Source organism: Lepidochelys kempii, chromosome 20, assembly GCF_965140265.1.
Source record: "Lepidochelys kempii isolate rLepKem1 chromosome 20, rLepKem1.hap2, whole genome shotgun sequence".
NCBI lineage: Eukaryota > Metazoa > Chordata > Testudines > Cheloniidae > Lepidochelys > Lepidochelys kempii.
In genome coordinates, this window is record NC_133275.1 from 24,126,752 (window position 1) to 24,138,390 (window position 11,639).

Sequence of the window (11,639 nt, forward strand, 5' to 3'; positions counted from 1 at the left end):
CCCAGAGTAAATATTAATACCTGTGGGGGAGGGGGCAAACAGCTCTGCATATCTCTCTGTCAGTGTTATAGAGGGCGAACAATTTATGAGTTTACCCTGTATAAGCTTTATACAGGGTAAAATGGATTTATTTGGGGATTGGACCCCATTGGGAGCTGGGTATCCGAGTGCTGGAGGTAGGAGCACTTCTTGAGGTGTTTTCAGTTAAGCCTGCAGCTTGTGGGGGACGTGGCTGAGACTTGGATCTGTGTTTGCAGGAGGCGAGCGTGTCTGGCTCAAACAAGGCAAGGTACTGAAGTCCCAAGCTGACAGGGAAAATGGGCTTAGAGGTAGTCTAGGTACATCAGGTGGCTGTCACAAGGGGGTTTCTGTGACCCAACCCGTCATAATCACAATGGTCCCTTCTGGCCTTAAAACCTCCAGAGCCCTAAGCCGCATCTACGCTAGAGACCTCTACTGGCATAGCTGTGTCAGTCAGCGGTGGGAAGAGGTGGGACCTCTGACTGACAGTTATGTCCACAGAAGTTCCTAGTGTAGACACAGTTATACCAGCAAAACTGCACTTTGGAATAAACTGTACCTCTTTGCCAGCATAGCTGTGTCTGCCCTAGGAGCGCGTTGCCATATAGTATATTGGCATTCCTAAACTGATCAAGCATTGCTAATGTGACATAGCCCTGGTCCTGTCCCTTAACCCCAACATCATTCTCTCTCCTTTTATTTTCAGTGGTATGAAAGTGGCTATCCCCTTCTCAGTCCTTTCCAGGCCTCTGGCAAAAAGACACCTGCCAGTGCAGAATTAAAACCTGATTTCTACTCAGACAGGTAAGCAAGCTGTTGATTGGTATTTTAGGAAGATGAGACATTTAAAAACACAGAGACTCTAGCAATCAATCTCCCCATTTTTATTATCTCTGTTTAAATGGTATTTTCCCCCCAAGGGGATGGAGAATTAAAAAATATACAGATTTCAGTATATTAATCACTAATAACCACACATGTGTAGAGTGGTTTCCATATTCACAGCTCTGGAGACACTTTGATCCTGCATATTGATATGGCTCCCAGGATTTCCTGTTATGTGAATATGGAGCTGGAAAACTGGACAAATGAATGGTCCTGCTCCTACGGAAGTCAGTGGCAAAGTCCCAGTGACGGCCATGGGGCAGGATCGTGAGTGCTTGGTACTATTTCAGCTTTGCTGCAATGCAGTGCAGTGTGTGTCCGCCCGTCTGCCCTCCCGGCCCCGATGCAACAAACTTCCAGGTGTTTGGGAAATGGAACCGATTGCTTCAGTCCTTCTGTGTTTCTTCACATGTTGTCATACCAGTTTAATGTACAGCATTAAGGAGACTATCATAGCTGCTAGCTGCAGTGGAGAGAAAAAATATAGAGGGAATGAATAAAAGTCTTAAGGATTATGTCAAAAATTTTCCAACCTTGGTGCCTAAAGACTGGCATCTAAACTCATGATTATTGTTACATACATTTTTGGTACTTCTAGGTACCAAAGACATAGGGATGGGTAGGAAAGAGGTCCTGGAGGCCAAATTTAGGCTGTTAGGTAAGAGATTAAAGTCCAGGACCTCCATGGTAGCATTCTCTGAAATGCTTCCAGTTCTGTGTACAGGGCCAGTTAGACAGGCAGAACGGTAGGGTCTCAATGAGTGAATGAGACAATGGTGTTCAGAGTAGAGATTTAGGTTTATTAGGAACTGGGAAACCTTTTGTGAAAGGAGGATTCTATACAGACCGATAGGCTCCACCTAAACCAACATGGAACCAAGTTGCTGGCATGTAAAATTAAAAGGGTCATAGAGGAGTTTTTAAACTAAGGGCTGGGGGAAAGCTAACAGGTGCAGAGGAGGATCCGGTTTGGATGGAAACATCCCTTAGGGGAGGATTTATTAAAGGGGGTACTATATAGCCTAGTAAAGAGGAGAGGATAGAACTTGATAAAGTACAGGTAGGAACTGAAGAGAAACAGTCAAATGACAGGTTTCAGACTAGCAGCCGTGTTAGTCTGTATCAGCAAAAAGAACAGGAGTACTTGTGGCACCTTAGAGACTAACAAATTTATTTGGGCATAAGGTTTCGTGGGCTAAAACCCACTTCATCGGATGCATGGAGTGGAAAATACAGTAGGAAGATATATACAGAGAGAACATGAAAAAATGGGTGTTGCCATACCAACTATAACGAGACTAATCAATTAAGGTGGGCTATTATCAGCAGGAGAAAAAAAACTTTTGTAGGGATAATCAGGATGGCCCATTTCCAACAGTTGACAAAAAGCTGTGAGTAACAGTAGGGGAAAAATTAGCAAGGGGAAATAGTTTTTACTTTGTGTAATGACTCGTTCACTCCCAGTCTTTATTCAAGCCTAATTTAATGGTGTCCAGTTTGCAAATTAATTCCAATTCAGCAGTCTTACGTTGGAGTCTGTTTTTGAAGTATTTTTGTTGGAGTATTGCGACTTTTAGGTCTGTAACTGAGTGACCAGGGCGGTTGAGGTGTTCTCCGACTGGTTTTTGAATGAAAAAGAGTCCCATTCAGTTACCCCACATGAAGGCAGGAAACTAAATATTGACATATTTTATAAATGCTTGTACACAAATGCAAGAAGTCTAACTACCAGGATGGGTGAACTTGAGTGCCTGGTAGTAAATGACGTTGATATAACAGGCATCACAGACACTTGGTGGAACGATGATATTCAATGAGACCCGGGAATGCCAGGGTACAAAATAGATTGGAATGTCAGAGTAGGTGGGGCAGGTGGCCGAGCGGCACTGTATGTGAAAGAAAGCATCGAGCCAAATATAGTGAAAATCTTAAATGAATCAAACATAATTGTGCTTGTGTAATAAGAGCATAGCATATACCACCGGCCACCTGACCAGGATGGTGATAATCGCTGTAAAATGCTCAGGGAGATTAGAGAGGCTACAAACACAGAAAATATAATAATAATGGGGGATTTCAGTTATCCCCCCGTTGACTGGGAACATGTCACCTCTGGATGGGATGTGGAGATAACATTTTTAGACATCATTAATGACTACTTCTTTGAGCAGCTTCTCCTGGAACCCACAAGGGGAGAGGTAATTCTTGATTCAGTCCCGAGTGGTGCACAGGATCTGGTCCAAGAGGTGAATATAGATGAACCATTTGGTAACAGCAGCCATAATGTTATTAAATTTAACATCCTTATTAGGGGAGCAGCCGTGTTAGTCTGTAAAAGGAAAAGGAGTAATTTGTTAGTCTCTAAGGTGCCACAAGTACTCCTTTTCTTATTAGGGGAAAATACCAAAGAAACCCACCACAGGAACAAGAAACTTCAGAAAGGGGACTATGCAAAAATGAAGAAGCTAGTTAATTTGGAAATTAAAAGGAACAATCACAAGAGTGAAATGCCTGCAAGTTGCATGGAAACTTTTTAAAAACACCATAATAGAGGCTCAAACTAAATGTATACCCCAAATACAAAAAAAGTAAGAGAAGCACTCAAGGAAGACAAGGCTGTTGCAGAGAAGCTAAGTGAATTCTTTGCATCAGTCTTCACTGCAGAGGATGTGAGGAAGATTCCCACACCTCAGCCATTCTTTTTAGGCGGCAGATCTGAGGAACTATCCCCGATTGAGGTGTCAGTAGAGGTTTTGTAACAAATTGATAAATCAAACAATAAGAAGTCACGAGGACCAGGTGGTATCACTCAAGAGTTCTGAAGGAACTCAAATGTGAAATTGCAGAACGACTAACTGTGGCATGTAACCCATCGCTTAAATTAGCTTCTGTACCAGATGACTGGAGAATAGCCAATGTGACGCCGATGTTTAAATAAGGATCCAGAGGTGATCCTGACAATTCCAGGCTCGTGAGCCTAACTTCAGTACCAGGCAAATTGGTTGAAACTACAGTAAAGAACAGAATTGTCAGAAACATAGATGAACACAATTTGCTGGGGAAGAGTCAACACAGCTGTTGTAAAGGGAAATCATGCCTCCCCAATCTACTAGAATTCTTTGAGAGGTTCAACAAGCGTGGACAAGGGTGATCCAGTGGATATAGTGTACTTGGACTTTCCGAAAGCCTTTGACAAGGTCCCTCACCAAAAGCTCTTATGCGAAGTAGGCAGTCATGAGATAAGAGGGAAGGTTCTCTCATGGATCAATAATTAGTTAACAGACAGGAAACAAAGGGTAGGAATAAATGATCAATTTTCACAGTGGAGAGAGGTAACTAGCGAGGTTGACCAAGGGTCTGTACTAGGACCAGTGCTGTTCATCATATCCATAGCTGATCTGGAAAAAGGGGTAAACAGTGACAAGGCAAAGTTTCAGAGTAACAGCCGTGTTAGTCTGTATTCGCAAAAAGAAAAGGAGTACTTGTGGCACCTTAGAGACTAACCAATTTATTTGAGCATGAGCTTTGCCACAAGTACTCCTTTTCTTAAGGCAAAGTTTGTAGACAATACAAATTTACTGAAGATAGTTAAGTGCAAAGCTGACTGAAGAGTTAAAAAGGGATCTCACAAAACTGGGTGACTGGGCAACAAAATGACAGATGAAATTCAATGTTGATAAATGCAAAGTAATGCACATTGGAAAACATAATCCCAACTATACATGTAAATGATGGGGTCTAAATTAGCTGTTACCACTCAAGAGAGAGATCTTGGTGTCATTGTGGAGAGTTCTCTGAAAATATCCACTCAATGTGCAGCGGCCGTCAAAAAAGCGAACAGAATGTTGGGAATCATTCGGAAAGGGATAGATCATATGACAGAAAATATCCTATTGCCTCTATAGAAATCCATGGTATGCCCACGTCTTGAATACTGCGTGCAGTTCTGGTCACCCCATCTCAAAAATGTTATATAGAATTGGAAAAAGTGTAGGGCAATAAAAATGATCAGGGATATGGAACAGCTTCCATATGAGGAGAGATTTTAAAGACTAGGACAGTTCAGCGTAGAAAGGAGATAACTAAGGGGGATACGATAGAGGACTACAAAATAATGACTGGTGTGGAGAAAGCAAATAAGGAAGTGTTATTTACCTCATCACATAACACATGAACTAGGGGTCACCCAATGAAATTAAAAGGCAGCATGTTTAAAACAAACAAAAGGAAGTAATTCTTCACACAACCTGTGGAACTCACTGCCAAGGGATACTGTGAAGGCCAAAAGTATAACTGGGTTGAGAAAAGAATGAGATAAGTTCCTGGAGGATAGGCCCATCAGCGGCTATTAGCCAAGATAGTCAGGGATGCAACCCAGTGCTCTGGGTGTCCCTAAACCTCTGACTGCCAGATGCTGGGACTGGACAACGGGGATTGGATTGTTTGATGATTGCCCTGTTCTGTTCATTCCCTCTGAAGCATCTGGCACCAGCTACTGTCGGAAGACAGGATACTGGGCTAGATGAACCATTGGTCTGACCCAGTCTGGCCATTCTTATGTTCTTAGGTTTATGTGTAACCCCCTGGCATCTAACTGAGGTCAGGGCCCCACTGTGTTAGGCACTGCACATACCCATGGTCGATCTGTGCACAGCTGGCTAATTGTGCATCATTGGAGTACTTAAAAGTGGACACGTCCCTTTAAGGCCAGGCTAACTTGGGTTCAACTCACTTCCAGCAGGGCAGCTCCGGTGGCAGCTCCGCCGAGCAATAGGCTCTTCTCTTTGACCAGGGAAACCAGCTTGTGGAAGCAGCCCTGAAGGGTAAAAATGACAGTGAGGTGTAGGCTGCTTTAAGAGTAATTGGAAACAAAAAGCAATGGTTGCCCATCCCCCGGTGGAATCCCATTGGCTTCAACACACTTGCTGTGCAAACTATTGTATCTTCCCGTCACAAGGGGTGGGTGGAATTAGCCCCTGTGTGGCTGACTGGCCACCGGCCTATGCCTGTGCCTAAATCCATAGATTTCAAAGTGCTTTCCAAAAGACGTCTGTATCGTTATTCCCCCACTCTTTACAGAGAGGGAAACTGAGGCACGGGGGAGTGGCTTGCCTAAAGTCGTGCTGCAGGAAGAGCCAACCCAGTGCCCTGCCCACTAGGCCCACGACCTTCAGTTAAGGGGTCTACAAGGGGCTTTCTGGTTTTGAATTTAGAGCACATAGGCACTGATCCTGCCATGAGATCCCTGTGAGTGCAGGGAGACATTCATGCAGCATTCTCTGCAAGATCAGGGTGCTGGTCCCTCCCCCCACGTGCTCCCTTGCTCCCTTCAACTCCAGCAGACACAGGCTAGGTTTTTAATAGCACTATTCCCACGGTTTCCTTTTCAACGTCCAAACTGGGCTGCGACCTCCTGGTTGATGACCACGCTGCTGACATTGTGTCCGTTGCATGCCAAGCTCATTGGATCTTTGCAGCAGCTTTTGGGATAAGTCAGGTTGGTCCGTATTTGAAAGGCAGAGCCAGAAAAGTCTGTGTAGTTATGAACCCCACAGCAGTTCAGCTAGGAACGACACACAACAGGGTTTGTTAAAGGCCAGGGTCTTGAACAGTTAGTTTTTCCTTTCTACCTCCCCTTCCCTGCGGTATCCTGGCAGAATTTCCTCAATGCCCCTTTGTTCAAATGGTGATTTTTACCAGAGGAGAAGTACATTTAACCCTTCAGTTGGACTATATGACCTCCTGAGGGCTCTTCCAACCCTTATCTTCTATGATTCTATGATTCAATTGCTATCAAATGCCTGAGTTGTAAACGCTGGGTGAAATTCTAAGGCCTGTGGTTGACAGGTCAGACAAGATAAGCAAAATCGTCCCATCTTGTATTCTGGGGTGGGGTTTTTCCACCTTCTTCTGAAGCTCCAGAAATCAACCACAGCGGGAGATGGGACACCAGACGGGATGGACCAGTGCTCTGAGCTGGTACAGAGGCACCTCCATCTGGCTGGTGCATCTCACTCACATGCTCGAGGTTGCCAGATTTGGGGTTGGAAAGAAACCCCAGCTCAGATTGACAGGATTTTTTCACCTTCCTCCGCAGTGTGGGGTGCAGGTCGCTACTGGGGTCCTGGGGTTTGTCTCACCCAATCAGTTCCCTGCCATGGCAGGGGCTGTAGGCACTGGTCACTCCTTGGTGGGCCCTATTCTCTGCCTGTGGCTCACAAGAGGGTTGTCTCTGAGGATTAGGATGCTTTGATCTAACTAGTCACTGCGTGGAGTTTAGTGGCCTGTGCTGAACGGGAGCTCAGACTGGCTATCCCGTCTGGCCTGAGACTGTGTGAAACTTCTGGCCCAAAAAATCTACACAGCAGATCCTCAGCACGTGTGTATCGGCTTGACTGCTTTATGGCCAGAGCAGCGCTGATTCACACAGAGGTTCCAGCCCGGAGACTCGCTCAACGCTTGCGTTGGAAGGCATGTGGTTAAGATACTGCCCTGGGACCCAATTCCCAGCTGTGTTACAGAAGCACTTGGGCGAATCTGTGTGTCTCTTTTCCTAGTTGTAGGGTGGGCACACAACCAGCCTCCCTTTCGCCTGGCCTGCCTCTTTAGATTGTAAATTCTGCTCTCTGTCTGAGGCGTGTACATGGGCCCATCACCGTACCAGCTGGGCATCTCCTCCCAACCTCTCGGCTACGATCCGCATGGTACCGATGGGGAACTGTTGCCCAGAGAGTCCAGGTGACTGGCCCCAGGTCACACAGGGAGTGCGTGGGAGAGAAGGGAATTGAACCAGGATTTTCTGTCCTAACCACTAGACTGTCCTTCCTCTCACACCACCTCGTCACAGCAGGGACTGTCACTGTGTATATGCAGCACCAGGCACACTGGGTGGGGACTCTCAGAGCTACCGTAATGCATCTAATAAGACTGTGGGGAAAAAGTGTTGAGTCCATTGAAACAGGAGGTTTGGGGGGCAGAGGGTCCCCTACCTTCAGCATGAATGCATTCCATCCATAGGACACGATATCATCGTGTTTGTAGCCGCTGTATTTCTTCTTCAAGGCAGTCAGTGATTTGTCTAGGACGATACTACGAGCCTTAAACGGGGGGAATGAAACAGGGCTAGACCAGGAAATATTTTCTCCTCAGATCCCGTCTGGTGCCAAAGTGTGGCCAAACGCTTTCAGGGAGGGTAAATCCTCATAGCTTCACCGAGCTCAGCAGAACTGAGCTGATGTCCACCCGCTAAAGATCTAGCCCAGAGACAGCAAAGTGTTACGCTGGGCTGGTAAAAGCTGACCGCAATGCAGCCGCGGGCCAGCCTCAGACTAGCGAGCTCACTTTGGCCCTAGGGTGGGCCCCAATCCTGCAAAGATTTACTCACGCACTTAACATGACATCTATTGCTCCTGCAGTGGGTGGGTGTAAAGTGAAGCCTGCGTGGAAGTAAGGTACAGGTACTTAACAGGTAGGGTAACTAGCCAGTGGATCAGATTCCCAAGGCATAGGGCAGCACACCTTTCTAGAGGAGTCGCTCATGCAACTAGAGGTTACTGGTCTGGATACAGGAATAACTAGGTGAAATTTTCTGGACGGTGTTATGCTGGAAGTCGCACTAGATCAGGGGGGAGGCATAGGTCAGTGGTTTGAGCATTGGCCTGCTAAACCCAGGGTTGTGAATTCAGTCCTTGAGGGGGCCATTTGGGATCTGGGGCAAAAATTGGGGATCAGTCCTGCTTTGAGCAGGGAGTTGGACTCGATGACCTCCTGAGGTCTCTTCCAACCCTGATATTCTATGATAACCATCCATTTTAGCCTTAAACTCTGTGAATCTGTGCAGGATCTGGGCCTTAGTTTTGTAAATGTATATCCAAGCCAAAGGATAATCACTCATATTTAAATTTTCTTTTACAAAGAATAAGAATAATGCGGTAGGAATAATTCTAAAGCAAAGAGGAACCTTTTACTCAGTTAAGCATGGGGAGTGGGTAGACCTCAGTTAAAGCCGTGAGTTGGTTTTGAGGGACAGAGCTGGTTCAAATGCAAGGGGCGGGGAGAGATTTCCTTTTTCTTTTCTTTTTGTGCAATTAAATTTTTGACAAAAGAGTTAGTCTGAATTCCTCCTGCTCTCAGAGTCCAGATGATCAGAACCTGGAGGGGAAATTTTGTCAACATTTTTTTATTTGGTCAACAAAAGTTCCAGATTTGGAAACTCTGTGCTCGTTCTTTGGAGCAGTGCTATTGGAAAGGGGCAGCACTAGATGTTTAGGGTCCCGTGCGGCTCCTAGATTTTCCAAGATACTCACAAAAATTGGCCACTTAACTTCCCTTTGGAAATGTCTCCCTGTTTGGAAAAAGGACCCGATCCCAAGCGACTCTTCTTTGTAGGATCGGGGCCTGCAGCTTTGTCAAGGAAAATGAGAATTTCCCACACCAGAAGGGAATTCTTGATACTCACAAACTGAGTGAAAGCGAAAACGACGACGGCTGCTGTGATTTCGGCGATGAAGATGACCAGCATTATTAAGAAGTACTGTGAGAGAGGGGTGTGGAAGGAAATTGGAAGGTTGCTGTGAGTGCACACAGCGGAGGCCTTGTTCACGCTCAGATTCATTCAGGATGAAGGTGCAGGGATTGCGAAGTGAAACACAAGAGGCAAATTTACACTGCAGTAAAAGGATTTAGCCCAGAGCGGCTGGGGCTGCCCAAATGAAGGTGAACAGGGGTCAGGAGGTCATGCCTGTCCATAAGAGTCTTGACCGCTGCTGACTGAGAGGCTGTCTCCTAAACAAAGCTTTCCCGTGGGTAGAAAGCAGGGCACACATGGTCAAAGTCCCCCCAGAACAGAGCGCGCTGGGGACCACATAAGCTGCCAAAGGACTTAAGTGGTGTGTGGATCTTGTCCCGCTCCCTCTGAACAGACGTGAGTTTCACACGCTAAGGATGGGAAAAAATAGCTTGTGACTGCAAGGGAGACCACTGTTTAGTTAGAGTCTAAAGCATAGTTAGGGCCAAATTTAGGAACCCAGATCCCCAGCTGGGGTAAATCACGTGGCTGTGGCAATGGGTGCATCGTAACGGCACACTTGACCCCCCCCAGCTCAAGCAGGAAAGGTCTGCAGCCCTGTCCTCGCGGTCCGGGACTCCGCCCCAGCTGAGAGCAGCTGTGTGTACTCACCATCAGCAAGAGGCATCTGCTCTCTTTCGCTGCACCCCAGCACCCCATGAACCCCAGCATGGCCACCACGATGCCCACCACGATGCAGAAGTACCCGATGTGGACAAAGTTCACCGAGGTGGAGCCCAGGACCCTGACGAAGGAGGTGCTTCCCAGTTTAATCCACAGGCCCAGCGCAACCAAGGTGCAGCCGACAACCTAGGGTGACAATAAACGTATATGCGTGTGTGTGTGTGTGTGTGTGCTAGGGCGTGCATTGGCCCTTCAGCTCGAGCGCTCCGGCCATTCCCCCAATTCACCCGGGGCGAGGTGCAGAGATGCCAGGGCCAGGCCGGGGGGCCGTGAACGTCACTGAGAGCCAGCCCCTCTGTGCCATTCCATGGCCAGTCCCTCCTCCCCGCTCAGGTCTGCCCACCAAGAACTGAACAGAGGTTGCTGAACACAACCCAGAGTTCTGACCAGCCGTGGAGAGACGTGAATGTTACCTGAACGCCGAGGGCCAGATCCCCCGTTGATGTAAATCATTGCAGCGCCATCAGTGTCAACAGAGATCTACACCGGCTGAGGATTGAGCCCCTGAACTCTGGGCACAGGACTGGCAGGTTTTATCCTTTGCTCTGCCCCAGACCTGCTGCGTGACCGTGAACGAGTTTCTTCCCCGCTCTGTGCCTCAGTTTCCCCTCTCACCTAGTGCCTGGTTAGGCTGTAAGCTCTTCAGGGCAGGACTGCCTCTCACTCTGGGTCTGTGCAGCCCCTGGCACCATGGGACCCTGGTGCCACCATAATACACCTAAATAAACCTGTGTTTGAAAACACAGACTTACAAAGATAATGGTGTTGAAGCAAATCATTACAGTCTTCAGAGTGGCATAGCAACTGCGCGAGGGAGCCATGGTGAAAACCGGCCAGTGCGGCTGCTCGCAGAATGGCTTCTAGGTTGGAGAGATGGCGGAGAGATTTTCAGCTGGACTTGCTGCCTTTCACAAGGATCCATTCGCACCTTGGTTTTATGTTAAACCCACTAGCAATGCAGCACATTGTTGGAGGCTTTTACTTATGACGGGGCAAATACTTTTATTTAAAAGCTAATGCTAAGCAGGGAGGTTAGTCTAGTGGGTACTGCTGGCCAAGGGACCAGGAGATTGGATTTTGTTTCCTGGCTCTGATCCAGACCACTCATGTGACTGCATTATTCTGTGCCTCAGTTTCCCCATCTCAGAGGGGGGTAATAATCCTTTGTCGAGTTAGACTGGAAGCTCCGCGGGACAGGGACTGTCTGTTGCTGTGCATCTATGCAGCACCTGGCACAACAGGACCCCGATCTCGGTTGAGAGGGTCTGTGCAGCGCCTGACACAGTGAGGCCCCAGTCAGCGCATCCTGTAAATAATGATCAGTGGTTGCACTGAGAGGTTGTCACTGAGTTTGGGGGAGTGGGGTCTCTGTGACATGTGAAAATCCAGCCGCCCCCCAGGGGAGATTTCAGTACTCGACAATTGTCATGGCCTTACAGACTACAGACCCCGTGACTCCTGGGCTGTGGGAAGGAAAGTGTTT

At 47.3% G+C, this 11,639-nt stretch overlaps 1 protein-coding gene across 1 annotated transcript; it reads right to left on the reverse strand.

The window, feature by feature from the left end:
• Positions 1–1,321: 1,321 nt before the first annotated feature.
• On the reverse strand, positions 1,322–10,977 carry TSPAN16 (tetraspanin 16). The gene is made up of 8 exons (XM_073319230.1): positions 10,909–10,977; positions 10,085–10,282; positions 9,365–9,439; positions 7,896–8,003; positions 7,568–7,624; positions 6,317–6,469; positions 5,639–5,722; positions 1,322–1,369 (listed from the first exon to the last, which is right to left on the reverse strand). The coding sequence occupies exons 1-8, from the start codon at positions 10,975–10,977 to the stop codon at positions 1,322–1,324; spliced, it is 792 nt and encodes a 263-aa protein (XP_073175331.1).
• Between the last annotated feature and the right edge of the window lie 662 nt (positions 10,978–11,639).

What these genes read in the sequence shown, in the direction of transcription:
- TSPAN16 (XM_073319230.1), bottom strand. Translation starts at nt 10,977, where the DNA reads ATGGCTCCCTCGCGCAGTTGCTATGCCACTCTGAAGACTGTAATGATT. An exon ending in TGGGAGGAGATGCCCAGCTG is followed by an intron (nt 6,470 to 7,567) that starts GTACGGTGATGG and finishes TGTCGTTCCTAG; the next exon opens with CTGAACTGCTGTGGGGTTCA. An exon ending in CCGGAGCTGCCCTGCTGGAA is followed by an intron (nt 1,370 to 5,638) that starts GTGAGTTGAACC and finishes TCTCCACTGCAG; the next exon opens with CTAGCAGCTATGATAGTCTC.